The sequence below is a fragment of the Leptodactylus fuscus genome, chromosome 5 (genome assembly GCF_031893055.1).
Source record: "Leptodactylus fuscus isolate aLepFus1 chromosome 5, aLepFus1.hap2, whole genome shotgun sequence".
Taxonomy (NCBI): Eukaryota; Metazoa; Chordata; class Amphibia; order Anura; family Leptodactylidae; genus Leptodactylus; species Leptodactylus fuscus.
In genome coordinates this window covers 167,220,526-167,238,912 of record NC_134269.1, presented here as the reverse complement: position 1 = coordinate 167,238,912, position 18,387 = coordinate 167,220,526, and the positions used below count along the sequence as shown (strand labels likewise).

At 38.9% G+C, this 18,387-nt stretch overlaps 1 protein-coding gene across 2 annotated transcripts in view; it reads right to left on the bottom strand.

Annotated features, from left to right (window-relative positions):
- Window positions 1-18,387, bottom strand: part of SH3PXD2B (SH3 and PX domains 2B) — a 101,682-nt gene that overhangs the window by 22,489 nt on the left and 60,806 nt on the right. For both annotated transcript variants that reach the window (XM_075274709.1, XM_075274710.1), the window contains exons 4-5: window positions 14,014-14,090; window positions 8,631-8,722 (exon numbers count right to left, since the gene is read on the bottom strand). In XM_075274709.1, coding sequence (XP_075130810.1) covers window positions 8,631-8,722; window positions 14,014-14,090 — 169 coding nt within the window. The remainder of the gene's footprint in view (window positions 1-8,630; window positions 8,723-14,013; window positions 14,091-18,387) is intronic.

The following is an 18,387-nucleotide window of genomic DNA, read 5'->3' as shown; positions in this document are numbered from 1 at the left end:
CATAAGAGTGAGCGGATAAATTATATCCTGCCAGAAGGACATAGTCAAGGTCTTTTTCAGATTTGCATATCACACTGCAGTTGAGGAATACGCTGCCAGACTTTCAATGAAAGATGGCAGGAGGTATGGAGTCCACATGCAATATAATGTGAAATGACTATTAAAAGGATTTTCATAGACACCACACTAATGTTGCAGCAAGAGAAAGAAATGGAATAGAGATGCAAGTCCACAGTACTTTACATTTACATGACCTGCAAGCCCACAAAATACATAAGTATAGCAGGGAATAAGAGGCCCATTTCATTGTACTCCATCCAATCTTGATCTGAAGCTACTGAGGGGTCAGGTTTGCCTGCAAGAAAGGGGTTTTGTTTGTCTACTCTGCCCTGCCATAGGGGGAGATGTCTGCAAGCAAGCTGCCTCTCATCCAAAGACATGGCATGCACTGGAGAAAGGAGTAATGAAGGTGAAAACCAGGCGAACCATACTGGGACACATACTGCCATATGACACCTTTATGCCATAACCACAAAAGATTTCATACACCACTAACCTCCCCAAGAGGAGCCGATCACAGCCATAGGGTCACATCATCCAGACCCACAAGTTACAATCCTGAAATGGCAATGTCCTAGGGCACAAGGAAAAAGTAAAGGTTCGTTCCCTATCAGAGTTACTGAAGAAATGATCATGAAGTGCACATGTCTCCAGCTCAACACGGGGCAGTAAGTAAGCCAACCACACTCATGGTATGGGATCTTCACACGTTGAAGAAAATAGCATAGAAAATCTTCTGTTCTCAGCGATAGCACCACAACTGGAAGAAGAAACAGCACACAAGAGCTATTTGTCTGAAAGTTCATGAATTGGGATTCCATAGCTGAGAATCTGCAATCAGTGCACCATTGTTTATCAATTCACTGGAGAAGACTTTCATTCAGAGGTCTTCTATTTCTAATGAAATGAAGATGCACTTTGTCTCAAAACAGAAGTTTCTGGAAAATCTAAACTAGAACGAAGAAACTTTAATCGTTGTGGAATCCTCAAGGCAGATATGGCTCCATTCCACATATCATTAAGAAGTCAGGAATGTGTATGCAAGACATTATGTCCCGCAGATACTCCATCACATGAAGTAACGTCACATGAGCATGTTGATTTCTACTGGGCTGAAGAATGTGCTTGTGGCTTAGAGTAATAGTATGCACAGATGTGCTCTAATGGATGGAACATCAATACACTTCTAAAAATATGTGCCTTTTATTCCTGTGCGTCAGGTCAAACTAGGTGTCAGTATGAACCGTGCACAGTATCCACCACTGGGTATGAAATGCCCCAAACACACACATATACCGTAGGTGCAGTTGTCTCCATTATCTACAACTAGCTTTTACCCGCGACTTCGTCTGCGGTGATTTGAGAATTGGGCGGACACAGACGTGTGAAACTGTAAAAGTGCTTTAAAAAGTTTGGTGGGCTAGCAAATGTGATTTGATGTGTTATATTGTGTATGTTGTGATACAGACAATGTGATGTGTTATACAGCCTGTGTACAGGAGTATATATGTATCAGGTACTGTATATAGCAGTGATAGGAGATACATGTAATATATAGTATATACAGCCTGTGTACAGGAGTATATATGTATCAGGTACTGTATATAGCAGTGATAGGAGATACATGTAATATATAGTATATACAGCCTGTGTACAGGAGTATATATTAGGTACTGTATATAGCAGTGATAGGAGATACATGTAATATATAGTATATACAGCCTGTGTACAGGAGTATATATGTATCAGGTACTGTATATAGCAGTGATAGGAGATACATGTAATATATAGTATATACAGCCTGTGTACAGGAGTATATATGTATCAGGTACTGTATATAGCAGTGATAGGAGATACATGTAATTATATAGTATATACAGCCTGTGTACAGGAGTATATATGTATCAGGTACTGAATATAGCAGTGATAGGAGATACATGTAATTATATAGTATATACAGCCTGTGTACAGGAGTATATATGTATCAGGTACTGTATATAGCAGTGATAGGAGATACATGTAATATATAGTATATACAGCCTGTGTACAGGAGTATATATGTATCAGGTACTGTATATAGCAGTGATAGGAGATACATGTAATATATAGTATATACAGCCTGTGTACAGGAGTATATATTAGGTACTGTATATAGCAGTGATAGGAGATACATGTAATATATAGTATATACAGCCTGTGTACAGGAGTATATATGTATCAGGTACTGTATATAGCAGTGATAGGAGATACATGTAATATATAGTATATACAGTTTGTGTACAGGAGTATATATGTATCAGGTACTGTATATAGCAGTGATAGGTAATACATGTAATTTATAGTATATACAGCCTGTGTACAGGAGTATATATGTATCAGGTACTGTATATAGCAGTGATAGGAGATACATGTAATTATATAGTATATACAGCCTGTGTACAGGAGTATATATATGTATCAGGCACTGTATATAGCAGTGATCGGAGATACATGTAATTATATAGTATATATAGCCTGTGTACAGGAGTATTTATGTATCAGGTACTGTATATAGCAGTGATAGGTAATACATGTAATATATAGTATATACAGCCTGTGTACCGGAGTATATATGTATCAGGCACTGTATATAGCAGTGATAGGAGATGCATGTAATTATATAGTATATACAGTCTGTGTACAGGGGTATATATGTATCAGGTACTGTATATAGCAGTGATAGGAGATACATGTAATTATATAGTATATACAGTCTGTGTACAGGGGTATATATGTATCAGGTACTGTATATAGCAGTGATAGGAGATACATGTAATTATATAGTATATACAGCCTGTGTACAGGAGTATATATGTATCAGGTACTGTATATAGGGGAGATACATGTAATTACAATGTGATGTGTTGTATTGTGTATATAGTGATACAGACAATGTGATGTGTTATATAGTGGAAAGCTATATGTAAATGTGAGTGAGTAGAGTGAGGCTACTCCTGAGGTGACAGCAAGGAGTGTGCAGGCAGGTTGAGGCAGGAAATGCCAGGCAGTGTGTGTGAGTCTATAGCTGGAGCTAGGAGTCCTGCTTTTGTGAGTCTCCTGCTAGGAAGCCATGTTGTTTAGTGGCACCAAAAGTAGCCTGTGACTCAATCCTGAGGGAAAACTATGTTTGTGGAAAATTGCACGCAAATCCGTCCAGGCGTTTTAGCGTGATTGAGGAACAAACATCCAAACTCACAAACATCCAAACACACAAACTTTCACATTTATAATATTAGTAGGATGAGGCACATACATGTAGCTATGAAAGTGATTATATTTATTGCACTGCATTAAAGTAATGGAAATAGAACAGAAGCTAAATTGTGAACTCAGGAAAAGAAGACAGATGGAAAATGAGGCCCAAAAAGAGCAGAGCATTCCAAAACGTGGCTTTCTAAGTATTAGTTATACACAGAGAAGGAAAAAAGTCTTGATCCGGTGTACAACAGGCTTATGGATGTATGAATAACATATACAATAGAAGCGTATATAAGGACAAGCTTCTTTTTACTGTTCATAGGAGACATACAACTGCTATGTGTGCATGGCGTACATGTCTGCACTGTTTATAAAGAGCATGTGGCTAACACTTCTTAGAGCATAAAGCTACACTGTGCGCGAAGGGCAGTTAGCGGCACATTATTCTTATTCCTAATTCACAGCCAAGCCTTTTATGAATACCTATAGGTAAATCTCCTTTATTATACTGAGCACAATGACATTTTTGGAGAGTTTGCTCTCTTTACGTTAACGTATAGCCAACATTGGAAGACTGTTAGAAATGATCTTGACAGGTAAGGACCCTTGACTCTGTTATTCATGGGAGATTTAATGGGTTAGAGGTCATGTCCTAAGCTGTACAAGCAGAGGACGAATGAAGAATTATAACATGTCAGATAATGCTATTAGCTAATGAAGCCCTAAGTGCACTCACAGTAATAAGCCGCATGAACTGCAAGTTAAACAGGGCGTGCAGGATACTGCAGCTCATCCTTCTTGGCTTTCTGCCATTACAATATAGAAGTATACCGTATGACCGTGTAGGGGAGTTTCATCATTTTCAAGCAAAGTGAAAAATAGCAGAAGAGAAGGGCTGAAAAAGGATTTCATTTTCAATTATGTTTTCCCACTGTAGACTTATATGTCAACACAGTTTTCCAAAGAAACCAAAAAGAGTCTATTTATTAATGTCCAGTAAAAATTAAGACAAAAAAAAATTAAATAATAAAGTACAAATGGGTAGATTTGGAAGGTCTATATAAGTACCAGGAATACCACTACGTGAATACAAAGCGAAAAATGTATTAACGTACATATGAAACGGTTTTCCAAAGGTAAAAGGTAATGTGTCACCTGAAAATGACACTTTTTTTTAATTAAGTTTTACGCTGTGCATATTTTTACTGAATTTTTAGTGAGGTTTTTAACATTTTTCCATGGAATTATCTACTTTTTTTTTCCCCCTGTTTTCTGTAGAATTCTTTGCAGCAGCCCTCTCACTTATTAGAAGACTGATCGCAACTATCATATATACCGTATGTAGATGAGACACAGAGTCCAAAAGTCTCAATAGAGGATTTCACCGATTATCTACCTCCCTATCTACACAATGACCTCTGCCCAGGTCACAGAGAATGCCCAGAAAACTCTCCCATACAAGTCAATAAGGTCTGACCAATGTGTTTTGTTTTTTTTTTTTATAGGAAGTCACATTATGTTTTAAGTTTGGTGGCAAAGTTGGAGTTGCACAAATTCTAGGAATTTTTTTTTTTTAGTATAGCTATTAAATTGGAAAAATTAAATGGGTTCTATCACTGGATTTTCGCTATTTTAGATAAACACATGCCTGAGTAGCCTTTAGAAAGGCAATTCAAGTCCTGCTAATCGTTTATTAAAAGACACTCCCCCCCCCCTCGTTTTAATGAATGACCTTTTAAACATATATGTAAATGAGCCCTTCCGTGGGCGTTCCGTGCACCCCTCCACGTCATACTCTGTTCACGCCCTCCTCTCTTGGTTCTTCAATGTAATTCCCTCCTCCTGCTTTCGATTCACCAGCTCCAACTGTCTCTTCAGTTGGCACAGGTTGGCTAATGTCAATCCTTGCTCTCTGGAGGGGAGAGGGCAAAGTTTTCCAGAGCACCCCTTGTCTCATAGCTCAGTTATCTGCAACTCTTTGCTCCTCTCCAATAATACCCAGCAGATATGTCTGCTAGCTATCAGGTCAGCTAATTACAATCTGCTAATGACCTGATAAGGACTCATTCAGTGTCTGTTATCTCTGTATGTATACACAGAGATAGCAGAGTGGAGTTCAGTGCAAGCCTGCTGGTTGTCCTGGTAGCTTGGAAATTTTGTGTCTCCTTGTTTGCTCATCCACAACCTGCCCACCAGCTTGCTAAAGAAAAGGGGAAGTGAGAAGAGAAGAGAACTGGTAAATGAATGATATGGGGAACCCCATTGAGTATCAAAAGGGGCAATTAGTGGTTATTCTGAAGAAAAGGGATGTGGTCATTGGTACAGGAATGTCGGGGGACAGGGGGCAATATTTTTTATTCCCTATGTTGTAGGACCTCTGCACAGCCTGAATATAAGTTGAAGTACACAATCAGGGGTGAAGACAAATAGCTGATGGCCCTGTGCGAGGACAGCTATGGGCACCTTGTTTTATCTCAGCACAGAGCAACTGAATTTAACACAGAGCAAATGAATTTAACATTCCACAGTGGGCTTAGGCAATCTAATGGACAGCAGAATGCTGATGTTAAGTTTCCTTGATATATAAAAATATTAAATGTTGCAATCTTGCATACAATGTGAGAAAACAGTCACATCTTAGGACATGTCTGAGTAAATAATTGTATTCTATATGACATAACAGTTCTGCAGCATCTTTTCTTAGAATGTGTTGTGCTGTTCTTGGTTATTCCTAGCATACATTTATGAATACATTTACAACTGGGTATGGACAATGTGCAAGTGGTGCTGACAGTATCAGACTGTGCAGGGACCAAGATAAGCAGAAGCATTTACCACAAGAGGTGCATGAAGAATCCCTTCCCTCAGTCTCCATAATCATATATTTACTAGCAGAAATGTTGACAAATGACAAACCACTTCCTGAGTGGGCACAGCCACACAATGATAATTGTCAGTCTGCTGTAACCAGCATGGGCACCAAGGCCAGACAGAACGCCTTAATTTTAGAATTGCTTTATCCTGTCTTGGTCTGTTATTTCCCATGATGTGCTTTGGTCATAAGACACAGTAACGCAATCAGAAGTTGTGCAATGAGCTGGATTCTCATCCAACATTCACGAGATATTACTGCAATCATTCTCTAGAAATCAAACGCTTCCTGTTTAAGTGGATCCGAAAGAAGGGAGAAATACTGACACAATGACCCGGCAGACTAATCTCCCAGAGCAATTATATACCAGTATTAAAGGGAGTTTGTTACCAGGCTTATGTTACCCTAGCACCCAGTCCCTGATGCCAGCCCTGTGTCACGGACTAGATCGATAGCTTTATTCATTTACATTAAGGAGGAGCTCAGGGCAAAGTCCTCACATTTATTTATCCTGAGACCGGTAGTCTACACAGCCGCATATGTAAGAAATTGATCCTGGTAGCCATGAGTCCTGTGTGTATCAGCACACTAAGGCTAATGGAAAATGAGGAGAAATTCCTGTTCATTTCCCCCCACGGGTATGCTGATGCAGTGCATTGGCGTTCTGTTGTGACTTTCCTCTGCTGACTAGGCCTAAACCAGCAGGGACTTCCGAGCCACAGAATCTGCGACAAGATTGAGCAGGATGCTGATTTTTTTCTGCATTCTACTGCGATCTCTGCCACTCTATCGAAAGCAATGGGAGGCAAATTTGGGACGGAGCCAGTCATGGAATCGGAGGGCAAAATCTGTGGCAGATTCCTCTGTGTGAACCTAGCCTTACAGATACTTTCTTGCAACAGACTTAAATATGTGCGTGCTACTTAGTTGTTTATTATATAACTGCGTTCTTTGTATAGTCCCTGATGGACCAAAACATGAGACACACATTGGGACATAATTGTTTCATCTCTAGGCCATCTTTAGGGTTAAATGTTGGGTTGCCCATTTTGTGCTAACTCTTTGTGAATATAATGGAACAGAAACAAGAGTTTGATAAGGATAACCTGATTCCATACCCTACACATTGCCATTCAATTCTAGCTAAACTGCTTGGGGGATGTTTTTGTGATTATTGATTGTGAATGGTCTAAAGTTTTGCATTAACCATTTAAAAAATAAACCATTTTTACACAGTCCCTCACGTATCACAGGCTCAAAAATGAAAGGATTATTTTTATTATTTCAGCCAATTCCGGTCTGAAGTCTGTAATGCATGGACAACACCAAACCCTAAGTTTCCGCTCTTTAGTTGCAGGTCTTCAGTTTATCAGTGATAAACATACTTGGGTTGAGATCAGGGAGTAACTTGGAAACTGAAGAATATTCCATTACCTTCGTTTATGGGGTTGCTTTCAAGGAATGTTTTGAGCCATTACCCATCTGTACTGAGCAATACCATCACAGTTTTGCAGTTTGACTGAATTTTACATATTAGAAATTTTTCTGCTAATTATATACTCAATTTATTCCCACATTGTACAACATTTCAGCTCCAACGCAACCTCTCTAAAGCAATTCAATGCCAAACTGTATCTATGTCACATATAAGTAATGTGGTCATAGTGTGCAGTTATAAATAGAGCAATGCAGGGAAATAGTGATGTATTCCTGTCTGATTCAGGTCCGATTTCCTCTTTTATGAGAGGACTAGCCTGCTATTCACGAACATAGAACTGTGAGTAAGCTTTTCACAGAAAATTATATAAATTGCTGAAAAGTAGAAAAAATATCATACATTTCATGAGACCATTCTAGCCTTGTACACTTTAATGCAGCTAGTATGGAGGGGGCCTCATAAAACAGCATAGGAGTACAAAACTGCGTTACTTGGAGCTTTGTTGCAACACTTTGCTGCGGATGTGAACAAGTGGGAATCATACAATGCCATGTGGGTCTGTTCAATATGTAGTCTCAAACGTGTTTCCACATAAGCATTTTTCACAAGCATGGGAGTGCCAAGTGCTATGAACTTCCTCTTTGTATGGAGCAGTGGTACAACTTGCATATTGCCCGACTGGTTTCTATTGATGGATTATATGTCTCAGTCGTGCACATTTCAGTGCTTGTAACTTCTGGTTATCACATCATTGACTGATGGCCATCTTAACAAATGTGTCAAGGGCCCAGTAGTGAAGGAAATAAGACCTTCACACAAATTGGGACATAATTGTTTAATCTATAGGTCATCTCATACAGCCGCCTTCTGATACGCAGTCCTGCTTTTACTTTTTGCTAAAACAACTCAACACAAAACACATCTAACAGAAAAGTCAATGAAATGGCACATATATCAGAAAACACTGCTCCGGTAAAAGAATATATTGTACTATAATGTATAAAATTGCACATGGTTACTTACTCCTTAGGTGGGTTATAGTCTTCTAGTCTGGCTTCAAAGAAATTCAGGACTTCATCGCATTGGGAGATGTAAGGAGGCATTCTAATGAGGGCCTGAATAGGAAAGAACATACTAGTTACATCATGTACAGATTTTCGCACCATAGATTAGAAGTATCTAAGCCAGAGACACGCATTCATCTGATGGGGACAGGTCAGGTGTCCATGCCCATTCTTTTTGAAAAGCAGGACAACTGCTCTCCCCTTACACGGATCTTAATGCTGTAAAGGGCACATCATCCAGATGATGGAACGCTCTAAACAAATACAAGTCAATATATGTAGTGCAAATTTGGCCATTCTTACTCAAGTCTTCTACATCTTTAACTACTAGACAATTATATCTACTTATCTGTGTAGATCTACTGCTAAAACATAAAAGAGTAGTTGTGAAGAGCTAAGAGCTAGTCTAAAGGCTACATCTGGCTGTACAAGCAGTCGACCATCATAATAGTTTGGTGACCCATCCACATCTGTAAAGAATAATAAGTATGAACTGCTGTAGATCTCCAGTAGAGGTATTCACAGACTATACATATGCATTACATTATTGAACATCTGCTTTGAGTTATTGATCATTACTTATGAATATAAAATCTATCCCTTCATCTTAGAACTAAACAATATCTCCTCCATAGAAGGCCGAGTCAACAGTTCTCTGAAGATCAACCCAAACCAATATACTTTTATTGAAAATATTGCACCAACTTATAAATGTGCCCGATTCCCATCTGGCTAGTCCTGAAGAGCCCTGTCAATCCAATGTTTGCCTTCATAGATGTCCTTTCAGCAGGACAAGAATCTGCTGCAAACCCAACAGATATGCTCTTCTTACTGAGCATGCTCAACTATACCCATAGACTTGTATAGGCTCTATGGATTTCTAGAGAACAGCAGAGCATGCAGTTACTGATTATTTCTGATGGAACTTTGTGAATAGCCCTGAAAAGGCATTCCAGATAGCTACAGATTAGACACTAGAAGTGTTTCAGTAAGTCCAGTCTGTATTCTGTAAGAAGACAGAGCAGAATCTCATCACTACCAAATGGTTTATAGGTAGATGAGACATGGAGACACAGAAACAAAAAAAAAACTAGGTGCCCTTTTGTGTTTGACTGTACCCTGCATGTGGTCCCATGTGTTATTACATGACTTTAGTTGGTAAACCCCTTTAAATATCAAAGCACAGAACTGAATGTAGAGACTAGAATGAGTAAAGGAATAGTCACGAGTACTTGTGTCTTTTGGTATTAAGTCAACATTGAAATCTAGAACTAATGTAAGATGACATCTAATGGTTTATAGGTGTTTGTGGTTAAAACCAGAAAGGAAATCAAGCAGTTTCGTTTAATTGCATAATTCCTTTATTGTTTTTCCACCTGTTTAGTATCCAGAGACTGGAAATGTCTACCTGGCACCTGCAAGTCGTGGAAACGTTAGTTCACAGATAGTTCACTATTTTGGCAGGCCTCATTTTAAAGCATTTCTCTACTTATACAAAAAGACAAAATGCATTTACATCATCTATAATGATAAACTTGTCACATGGAATCTGAAGGCTTACAAGATTAGTTTGTGACTGGTTCCATTCTATTATTACATTACACATAGAACTCGTGAAGATCCAACACTCAGATATAATTTTCCGTTTAGATTAGATGCATCTTAAATGAAACAGAGAGAATTATAAAAAGTAGTACAAATCTATATAATTTCTGCCTAGTTTCTATGTGTCTGTGCGGTAACAGACTATAAACTTGGGGGCAGATATACTTGTATGTTTGAGCTAAAATTGTTGCATAACATAACAAATTTGCATGCAGTTTTAGAACACTTTCACTGACTTGTTTGGGAAGGGGGAGTGGTTTGTGCAAAAGAGATGTGGCTTGAATTGGATGTGGCCTAAAATCAATCATTTTTCACCAAACTTTTGACAAGGACTAAACCAATTTATTATAAAACTGGAGTCACTGTGACAAATCTGTACACAATGTCTAGACATTATTAAATATATACCTCAGTGTCGGCCCTTACTGTTACCCATCCTACCATTTGCCTCTGCGTCTTACCAAAATAGATAAGAAGGAGAAAGATTGATGGCAATTTATCTGTTACCATGGAGGCATATAAGTTTGCAAAGTAGCTGAAGACACAAAATGATAACAGATTTAAACTATCAACAAAGTTTGGGTTTGGCTAGGATTAAGGTTTAAAAATCTATCCTTAGGATAAGCCATAAATACCAGATTGGAGGGGGGGGTCAATAGTCAGTGGTGCCACTTCCAGCTCGTGTCCTATACAAAGCGTCTGAGCATTGTTACTGCAGCTCAAAGAAGTTAGTGAGAATGAAAATGCCCAGACACTATACAGCGTTCTGCTCCCTGACGTGCATACTGCATAGGACAGAAATGACTCCATACAGCTGATTGTAGGGGACTGACAGTCGGCCTCCTAAAAAATAAGGTATTTATGGCCTATGCTTCAACGTGGACAAACTGTTTAATGGCAGAGATAACTTGATGCAGTGAAGTCACATGTCCCAGTGACAGACAGCATTACTTTACCTTTAAAGTCACATGTGCCGTTTTGCAGGATTTTTTTAATAACATGAAAAAAATGTCTTTTTGCAATTTTGTTTTTATAGAATGTAGCAAAGCGAGCAGACGTCTTTAGAGCTTAAGGCCTTGACAAACTAACAGTTCACATGAATGTACCTTTACCATGTATAGGATGCCAAGGGCCCATGCATTTTTTATTTAGCTCTTTTTTCAGGAGTAAATACAATGACATTTTTATTTTCACCTTCCATGTAGGTAGACTCTCAATATGTGGAACAGAATAATGTGTATTTCCCTGCATCATAACTATCTCATTTAAAGTCACATACATGGGATTCGGCGGCCATCTTCTTTCTTCTCATCTCAGTTTAGTAGAGACGTTTAGTAAGAGCCAGGTGCAGCATTACAAAGTGACTAATGCATAAAGTTATATTACCTCATCCAGACATCTATCCCCAGCTATTCCAATAATAATATAAAGTAGCCAGTCATACCCTTATAGAATGCACATGTCGCTCTATTTGCTACTTAAAAAAAAAAAAAAGAACACTGACTGGAAAGGAAATGTGTAGGGTTATGCAATATCACATATCCTGGACCCCTTCTGAGAACTAAGCTAAAATAATATCCTATCCTCATCTTATACAAGCACTGACTAAAGGGACAGCCTTGAAGTCTAATGCATCAAATATGTCAATTTTAAAGATGGAGAAAAATATATAATAGATGTAGGCAAAGATCTAAAACAGGGGAGGGTTGTAGATTCACAATTTCTCTTGGACACTGACAAGTTACAGGGCAGTTATCCCATGGCTTCAATGTAGATAAATCTAATGGAGGTAAAAACAACAATAAACTATCATTTATTACAATTACATTCAAATTGTATCTACTTTTATAAGTAAAGTATTCCTCCAGTAGTGTTTATGTCAGCAGCAAACACTACACTGCATGTTCTCCAGGAAATATTTCCCGGTCCCTGAGGCTCTCTATGAATGTGAGGAAGACAGAACTGGGAAATGTATTGCAGCTTTAAATAAGAGTCAGGGACTGTTCACACAGGGAAACTTGTAGCCGATTTTGAGGTGGATTTTGATTCCATCTGGAATCTGCCTGACATTGTTTTCAATAGAAGGCAGAGGTAGATACTGAACAAATAAAAAAAAAATAAAAAAGTGTATTGCCGTCTATGGGAGATTCTATACATTACTATCGCGGAGGGTCATAGACCAGCCGCGATAGTAATATATATCTATGACATGCCTGGGAGCCTTCATTAGGCTCCCAGCTGTCATCGGAACAGGTCGGCTCCTGCGGCCTCGCCGTGCAGGAGCCGGCCTGCATCAGTAAAGGTATGGGGCCGGGGGGGGGGGGGGGCTAACTGACTGCCGGGACCTGTGGAGGAGGTGTGGATTTGCAGCATGGCCGCGCTACTGCCACCGCTGGTTTTCTTCACCGGCAGTAGCGCGGCAATCTGCAGGCCCCGGCAGCTAAGACAGTCCCCGGCATCTGCTGTAATAGACCGGCGGATGCCGGGGAGTGTCTTAGCTGCCGGGGCCTGCAGTATAGTCACGCTCCTGCCGCTGAAGAAAACCAGCGGTGGCAGTAGCGCGGCAATCTGTAGGCCCCGGCAGCTAAGACACTCCCCGAAAAATACGGTATATACCGCTAGAAATTCATCGCACTCTTAGCTTTACCAGTGTGCGCCCTGGTGCCGGAGATATTGGTGGCGATATATTCAGCACAGATACCCCTACACTTTCAGAAGGGCGGCCTTAAAGCCCAGCGATGATAAAGATGCTGGCTGAACCCACAGAATTGAGTGCGACCTCTCAAGTATCCAGTAAAGGTAAATGCCGGGGAGATACGGATCATACAAGTGTATTTTAACTGTCCAATCCTTTTGCTATGAAGGAGATATTCTATTCTTACTACTAAAACACATGCAAATCTATTCTCCAGTATGTAATTAGGAGAACAGTGCCTCTGTATGCCGCCCTCTAGAGGGCAGCCCCCTTAACATCATGCATGACTCAGATAATAAGCCTGCTAACATGATGCGGAGTTTATTGCCAAATTAGTATTTCTATTATGTTAGTAGGCTTATTAACTGAGTCATGCATGATGTTAAGGATGCTGCCCTCTATAGGGTGGTGTACAGATTGCACTGTTCTCCTAATTACATCCTGGAGAATAGATTTGCATATTTTTTTTACCCAGAATCCCTAGCGGAGCAGGAATGACTTGTAAGTCTCCATACGCCTATGTAGGCACACACTCTCCCTAATGTGTATGATTATCCCCTGACCCTGTACTAAAACACATGCATGCTTGGATGAAAGACACTGTAAAGACACTGTGAAGGATGGGACAAATAATATTTAGATGAAGACTGCTTTCATGAAGGTGTAATACAGTAGTAATAATAATAATAATAATAATAATAATAATACAAAGGTGTAATACATAGAAGTATTAATAATATTGAGGTGTAATACAGGAATAGCTGCTTTTTAGTATCCAGTGATACAACACTATAGTGACCTGAGTGTTGTATCCATAAGGTATAGCTCCGCAGCAACAAAAAAGAAAAACACAACTTTGGCAGCGACCATCAGGCACGTTCCAGCTCATGTACAAGTTTTTGTGAATTTCATCAGATCTAATATATTCAATATAGAAAGTAAGACTTCCACAACAATAATTTTATGTTTCTGCTGACTGACACAACACCTATGTAAAGACATAAAATAAACGATTTATGGATTTCTAAAATGGTTCACCCACCTTACAATATTCATCAATAGGAATCAGACGCCGTACCGCAACATCGCGTATGTGACTTCGCCGAAACAAGATTTTGCCTGGGAAAGAATAAATAAAGTTATAAGTATATGTGAATTATTCAGTCACGTATTAATAACCTTGATCAATTTCTACAGCAAAATAAAATGAATAGCCCCATTGTATTGCTCTATAAAGAGGATATCTGGCATATGGATAGATGCAGAAAGACTTCTGTATAGGCACTAATAAAACTAGTACTGCATGGAGAACAGATAGACGTGGTGTACGGCATTCTGCTAGTGAAACGGTCTACATTAATTCCCATGTATCAGTTTATGTATGTCCAAAGCCAATTATCAAGTTCTCCATGTATCCAAAAAAGAACAGAACCTTCTTGCTAATAAGTAGATCCGATGATGGTTAGTTAGATGATGAGGAGTCCGTGTGTGATCCAAGTACTATCAGACATTAATAATAAGTAGCCCCAAGCCTATTGTTGTTCTATGACATAATCGGTTCATCTGGTTCCTACACTATATGCTTATTGTTTGCCAAAGACCTTACACATAGAATCATTTATCAGTGAAGAATTGCTCTCTTAAGAAACATTCCATACATACAACAAACTTGCAATGTTTGAGTATATTCAGCAATAAACAACACTGCATAAAATAATTTACAGATTATTGATATTAATACCTATACAGATTTACTCACTTCAAATATTTAAGACAAAAAATTGAATATGCTCAAAGTCATGCCCGGCTCTTTCATATTACTCCTACTGCAGTCTATTGGAAGTAACATTCTAGCATTAATCTGCCATTTGTGGTACAGTCATGGAGTACCAAACATCTGCCCTAGGAGAAGATATCAGTCATTGCTCCTCTGTCTATTCTCCAATATCTACAGTATCTGGATAGAGAAAGAGAATCTTATAGTTAGGATAGTAGGCAGCAGTGCAAACACATGGGGAGAGATGAGTTGTAATGGGTTTCTTGCACACAGACTTTTTCGCTTTTTTTTTTTTTTTTTTTTACTATGGGAAATGCCTTAAAAATGCTGCACCCATAGTAAAGTGTAACTAGACAACTTAGTCCATGGTATCATTAGGCCTGGGCACAACAGGGCAATGTAATGAGATTCTAACTGGGGATGTTTCCGGGGTGTGGTCAGGTCAATAAAGGGTGAGCATAGGGGGGTATTTAAGCTTTCACTGTTAAGGTTTTCACCCAAATAATAGATTCTCATTATAGTAGCTCCCAAATATAGCCAAAAGCTCATGGAATAGACTACAAATGGGTTAGGACCTCCGTTCCTGAGCTGGACTGAGCCTTTTTCTTTGAGCTTTCAATTAAATATAAGGGATACCAGAATTTGAGAAAATTTAGGACAAATTTCTTATTATTGTGCAGTTTGAATCTGAGGCAACAGCTGCTGAACTTTAATCTTTAATATGGCCGATAGTTCTTTAGGGGAATATCAGAATATCAATCCAAAGCAGCTGGGTGAGTCCGTTATAAAACGTAACTTTTATTTATACATTTAAAACATGGCCCTTAAAATTTAAAGATACAGAAAAATATAAACCAACACCAAAAGTGATGAAATGTGCAGAAATTTCAGTGACTGTTTCTATTTTGATGGTATATATGGACTATAAATATTAGGTTATGTTCTATTTTTGTCTGCCATCATGGATTCCTCAATACACTGAACTGTATGTGAGATCCGTAAATATGTGCACCCCTCGTGTGCATGACACCCATGAAAAATGTACATTTTTAACAACGTTCAAGTGAATCCAGCCTTAATATGTATGCAATAACCCACTAAGTTAGAGGCCATTAACTAGGACCAGGACTAGGGTGAATTCCTCCATGCAGGACTTTTCTCTCCGCCGATTTCATTGACTTTGCCACATGATAGAGCCTACTATAGGAAGTCAACAAGCCATTCAGATGCAAGGTATTGCACTGCCAAGAAAGTGAAGCACCGACTCCCCAAGGCCGAAACTTGCCAAACAACATGTACAACACGAGGAATAGATTTTGTATAAATTCTTTAGAGGTCATGTTATGTACGAGAACTGAACATTTCTTCTAAAACCATGGCTCCTTTCCCAGTCACATCAATTCAAGTATCATATACATCAAAAGAGGATTGGTGAAAACACGTGTGTATACATTAGCCAGTACTTTCCGTGAAATGTCTTGTGTATATTATAGTCAACAACAAATCTATACCTTAGTAAGCATTCTTCACCTGCCATCTGTGCAAGTTAATGCATTTATTTATTTAACGCAGCAGACCAGAGTCAGATCATACAAGCGATTCCTTCCTGCCTAGCGTTTATTTATCCTATACCTAGAAGGAATTCTTGCACAAGCGCAGGTTTTAATGTGTAACCATTGCTATGCTTCATTCCCCATGTCTTTTCACAGGCTGTCCTTGCAGGATGGCAGCAACTAAACAATTTACTTAGTGAAATATTACACATACAATATTTGTGTCTGCCCTCACATGAGTTAGGCTTCCTAAATAAAAATCATGGCATTGATAGAACAAGTGCTGAGTGAAGAGCCATGTAGACAAAACTACAAAGAATCACTTTCCCTCTAAATGAATAAACTCTCTGACTTAGAAGTTCTCCTTTTCCAAAAGTAGTAGCAGGTGTGATTCCACTGACTGGCATCAGCAGCTTAAAGCTAAAGACAGGGTGCAGGGAAAGAAGCAGGTAAGTGGTGAAGAAAGCATTTTTCTCCAATAAGATATTTTATAAAGTTTCTTAAATTTTTAATTGATTTATGTAAAGTTTGTTGAGACGTTAGTGACCATTATAGTGGTAACCTAGTGAGTTGCAAAGACAAGAATCATTAGGGAAAAAACACAGTTTTGTGTGTTTTCAATTGTGCGGCTTGCAGGCCTGTGGCCAGATCACTGACTTCTTTATCTTTCCACAGACCGACTCCTTAACAAAATGCTGACAACCACAGTCAGCAGCAATAAAGCTTCCCTAATTCACTGAACAAAATTCCTACATAAGTAAATATGCAATAAGCGATACACCTTATTACACAATACTAATAATTGTATAATATGGTTAAAAATAATGAATCATTTTATTTTGAAGCAGGAGTCGGTAACTTTTTTTCCCCGACTCCGATTCTACAGCTCAGACAGCTTGCATAGGCCTGTCCAACCAGTCAAGACAATAAAAAAATAAAAAATAATAAAAAATAAAAAAAAAACACTACTACATGCACAGGCATTAATACTTACATGTTCAGGTTTTTACGTGCAGTTTCTGAAGCCAAAACCAGGCACCGTAGGCATTGATAAATAAACTATGAAGTGAAAGAGGGTGCAATGTCTTATTCTTATAATTTGTGCAGTGATTTCAGCTAAAAAAAAAAAAAAAAATGGACACCAGCTAGATCCCTTTATAGTGAATAGGATCCTTTGGGCTGCGTTGGCAATTTTGGATGGACACCTGCTGTTAGTGTGAACCTAGTGCTGGTTAAATACACTATTACTATACTAAGTTTGCTATTAATGTCATGTTTTGAATTACCTACATTATGTTCTCCAAGAATAACTTCTAAAGCACAATCCATATAATTTCAGTACAGACATATAGACGTTCTTGAATGATGGATAAACTCTAAACGTTGAGGTGTAGTCAAAGTCTTTGTTCCTAAATTTCTAGTCCATATTTAAAAATAATATCCAATGATCTCAGCCTGCCAAGACATCGACACCCCCAGAAACGTTCTATTTTGCAGACACATATGTAAAGTGTACGTTAGAAAGTCCCTTCTGAGCTCGTCTCCAGGGCTGATCATCACATATAATGGCAAGTAAATGTGTTGCTGTATTTTGGAACTTAAAGTGAGGTTCTGTATTTAATCACTGCCCTCAAGTAATAAGCGGATGCATCAGTATGATTAATACAAAGCTGTGGGAGCAGCTCCATAGCAAGCAGATGTTTTCCATACGTTCCATCAGGTCAGGAGACTGGGAAATGCTGTGTCCTAATTTCACCTTCCTTCCCATAGCACTATAAAATAATGTCATCTCTCCAGACTCAAACACCCAGGACTAAGGGTTAGAACCGTGATGGCTAACCTATGACACGCGTGTCAATGGTGACATGCTGAGATGTTTTTGCTGGCACACAGCAAGCGGACAGCATCCAGAGGAGGGGTGACTCTCCAGCTTCCCGCGGGTATCTCTCTTGCTCCATAGTCAGAGTGGTGTGCAAACAGCGGCCATCTTTCCTCCATTAGAGAAGTTGTTAGGGTTTTAAGGCGTTAGGCTGCGAAGTCAGAACTAAATTTACTGCCGACTTGCATCCAGACAGCTGGGAACAGA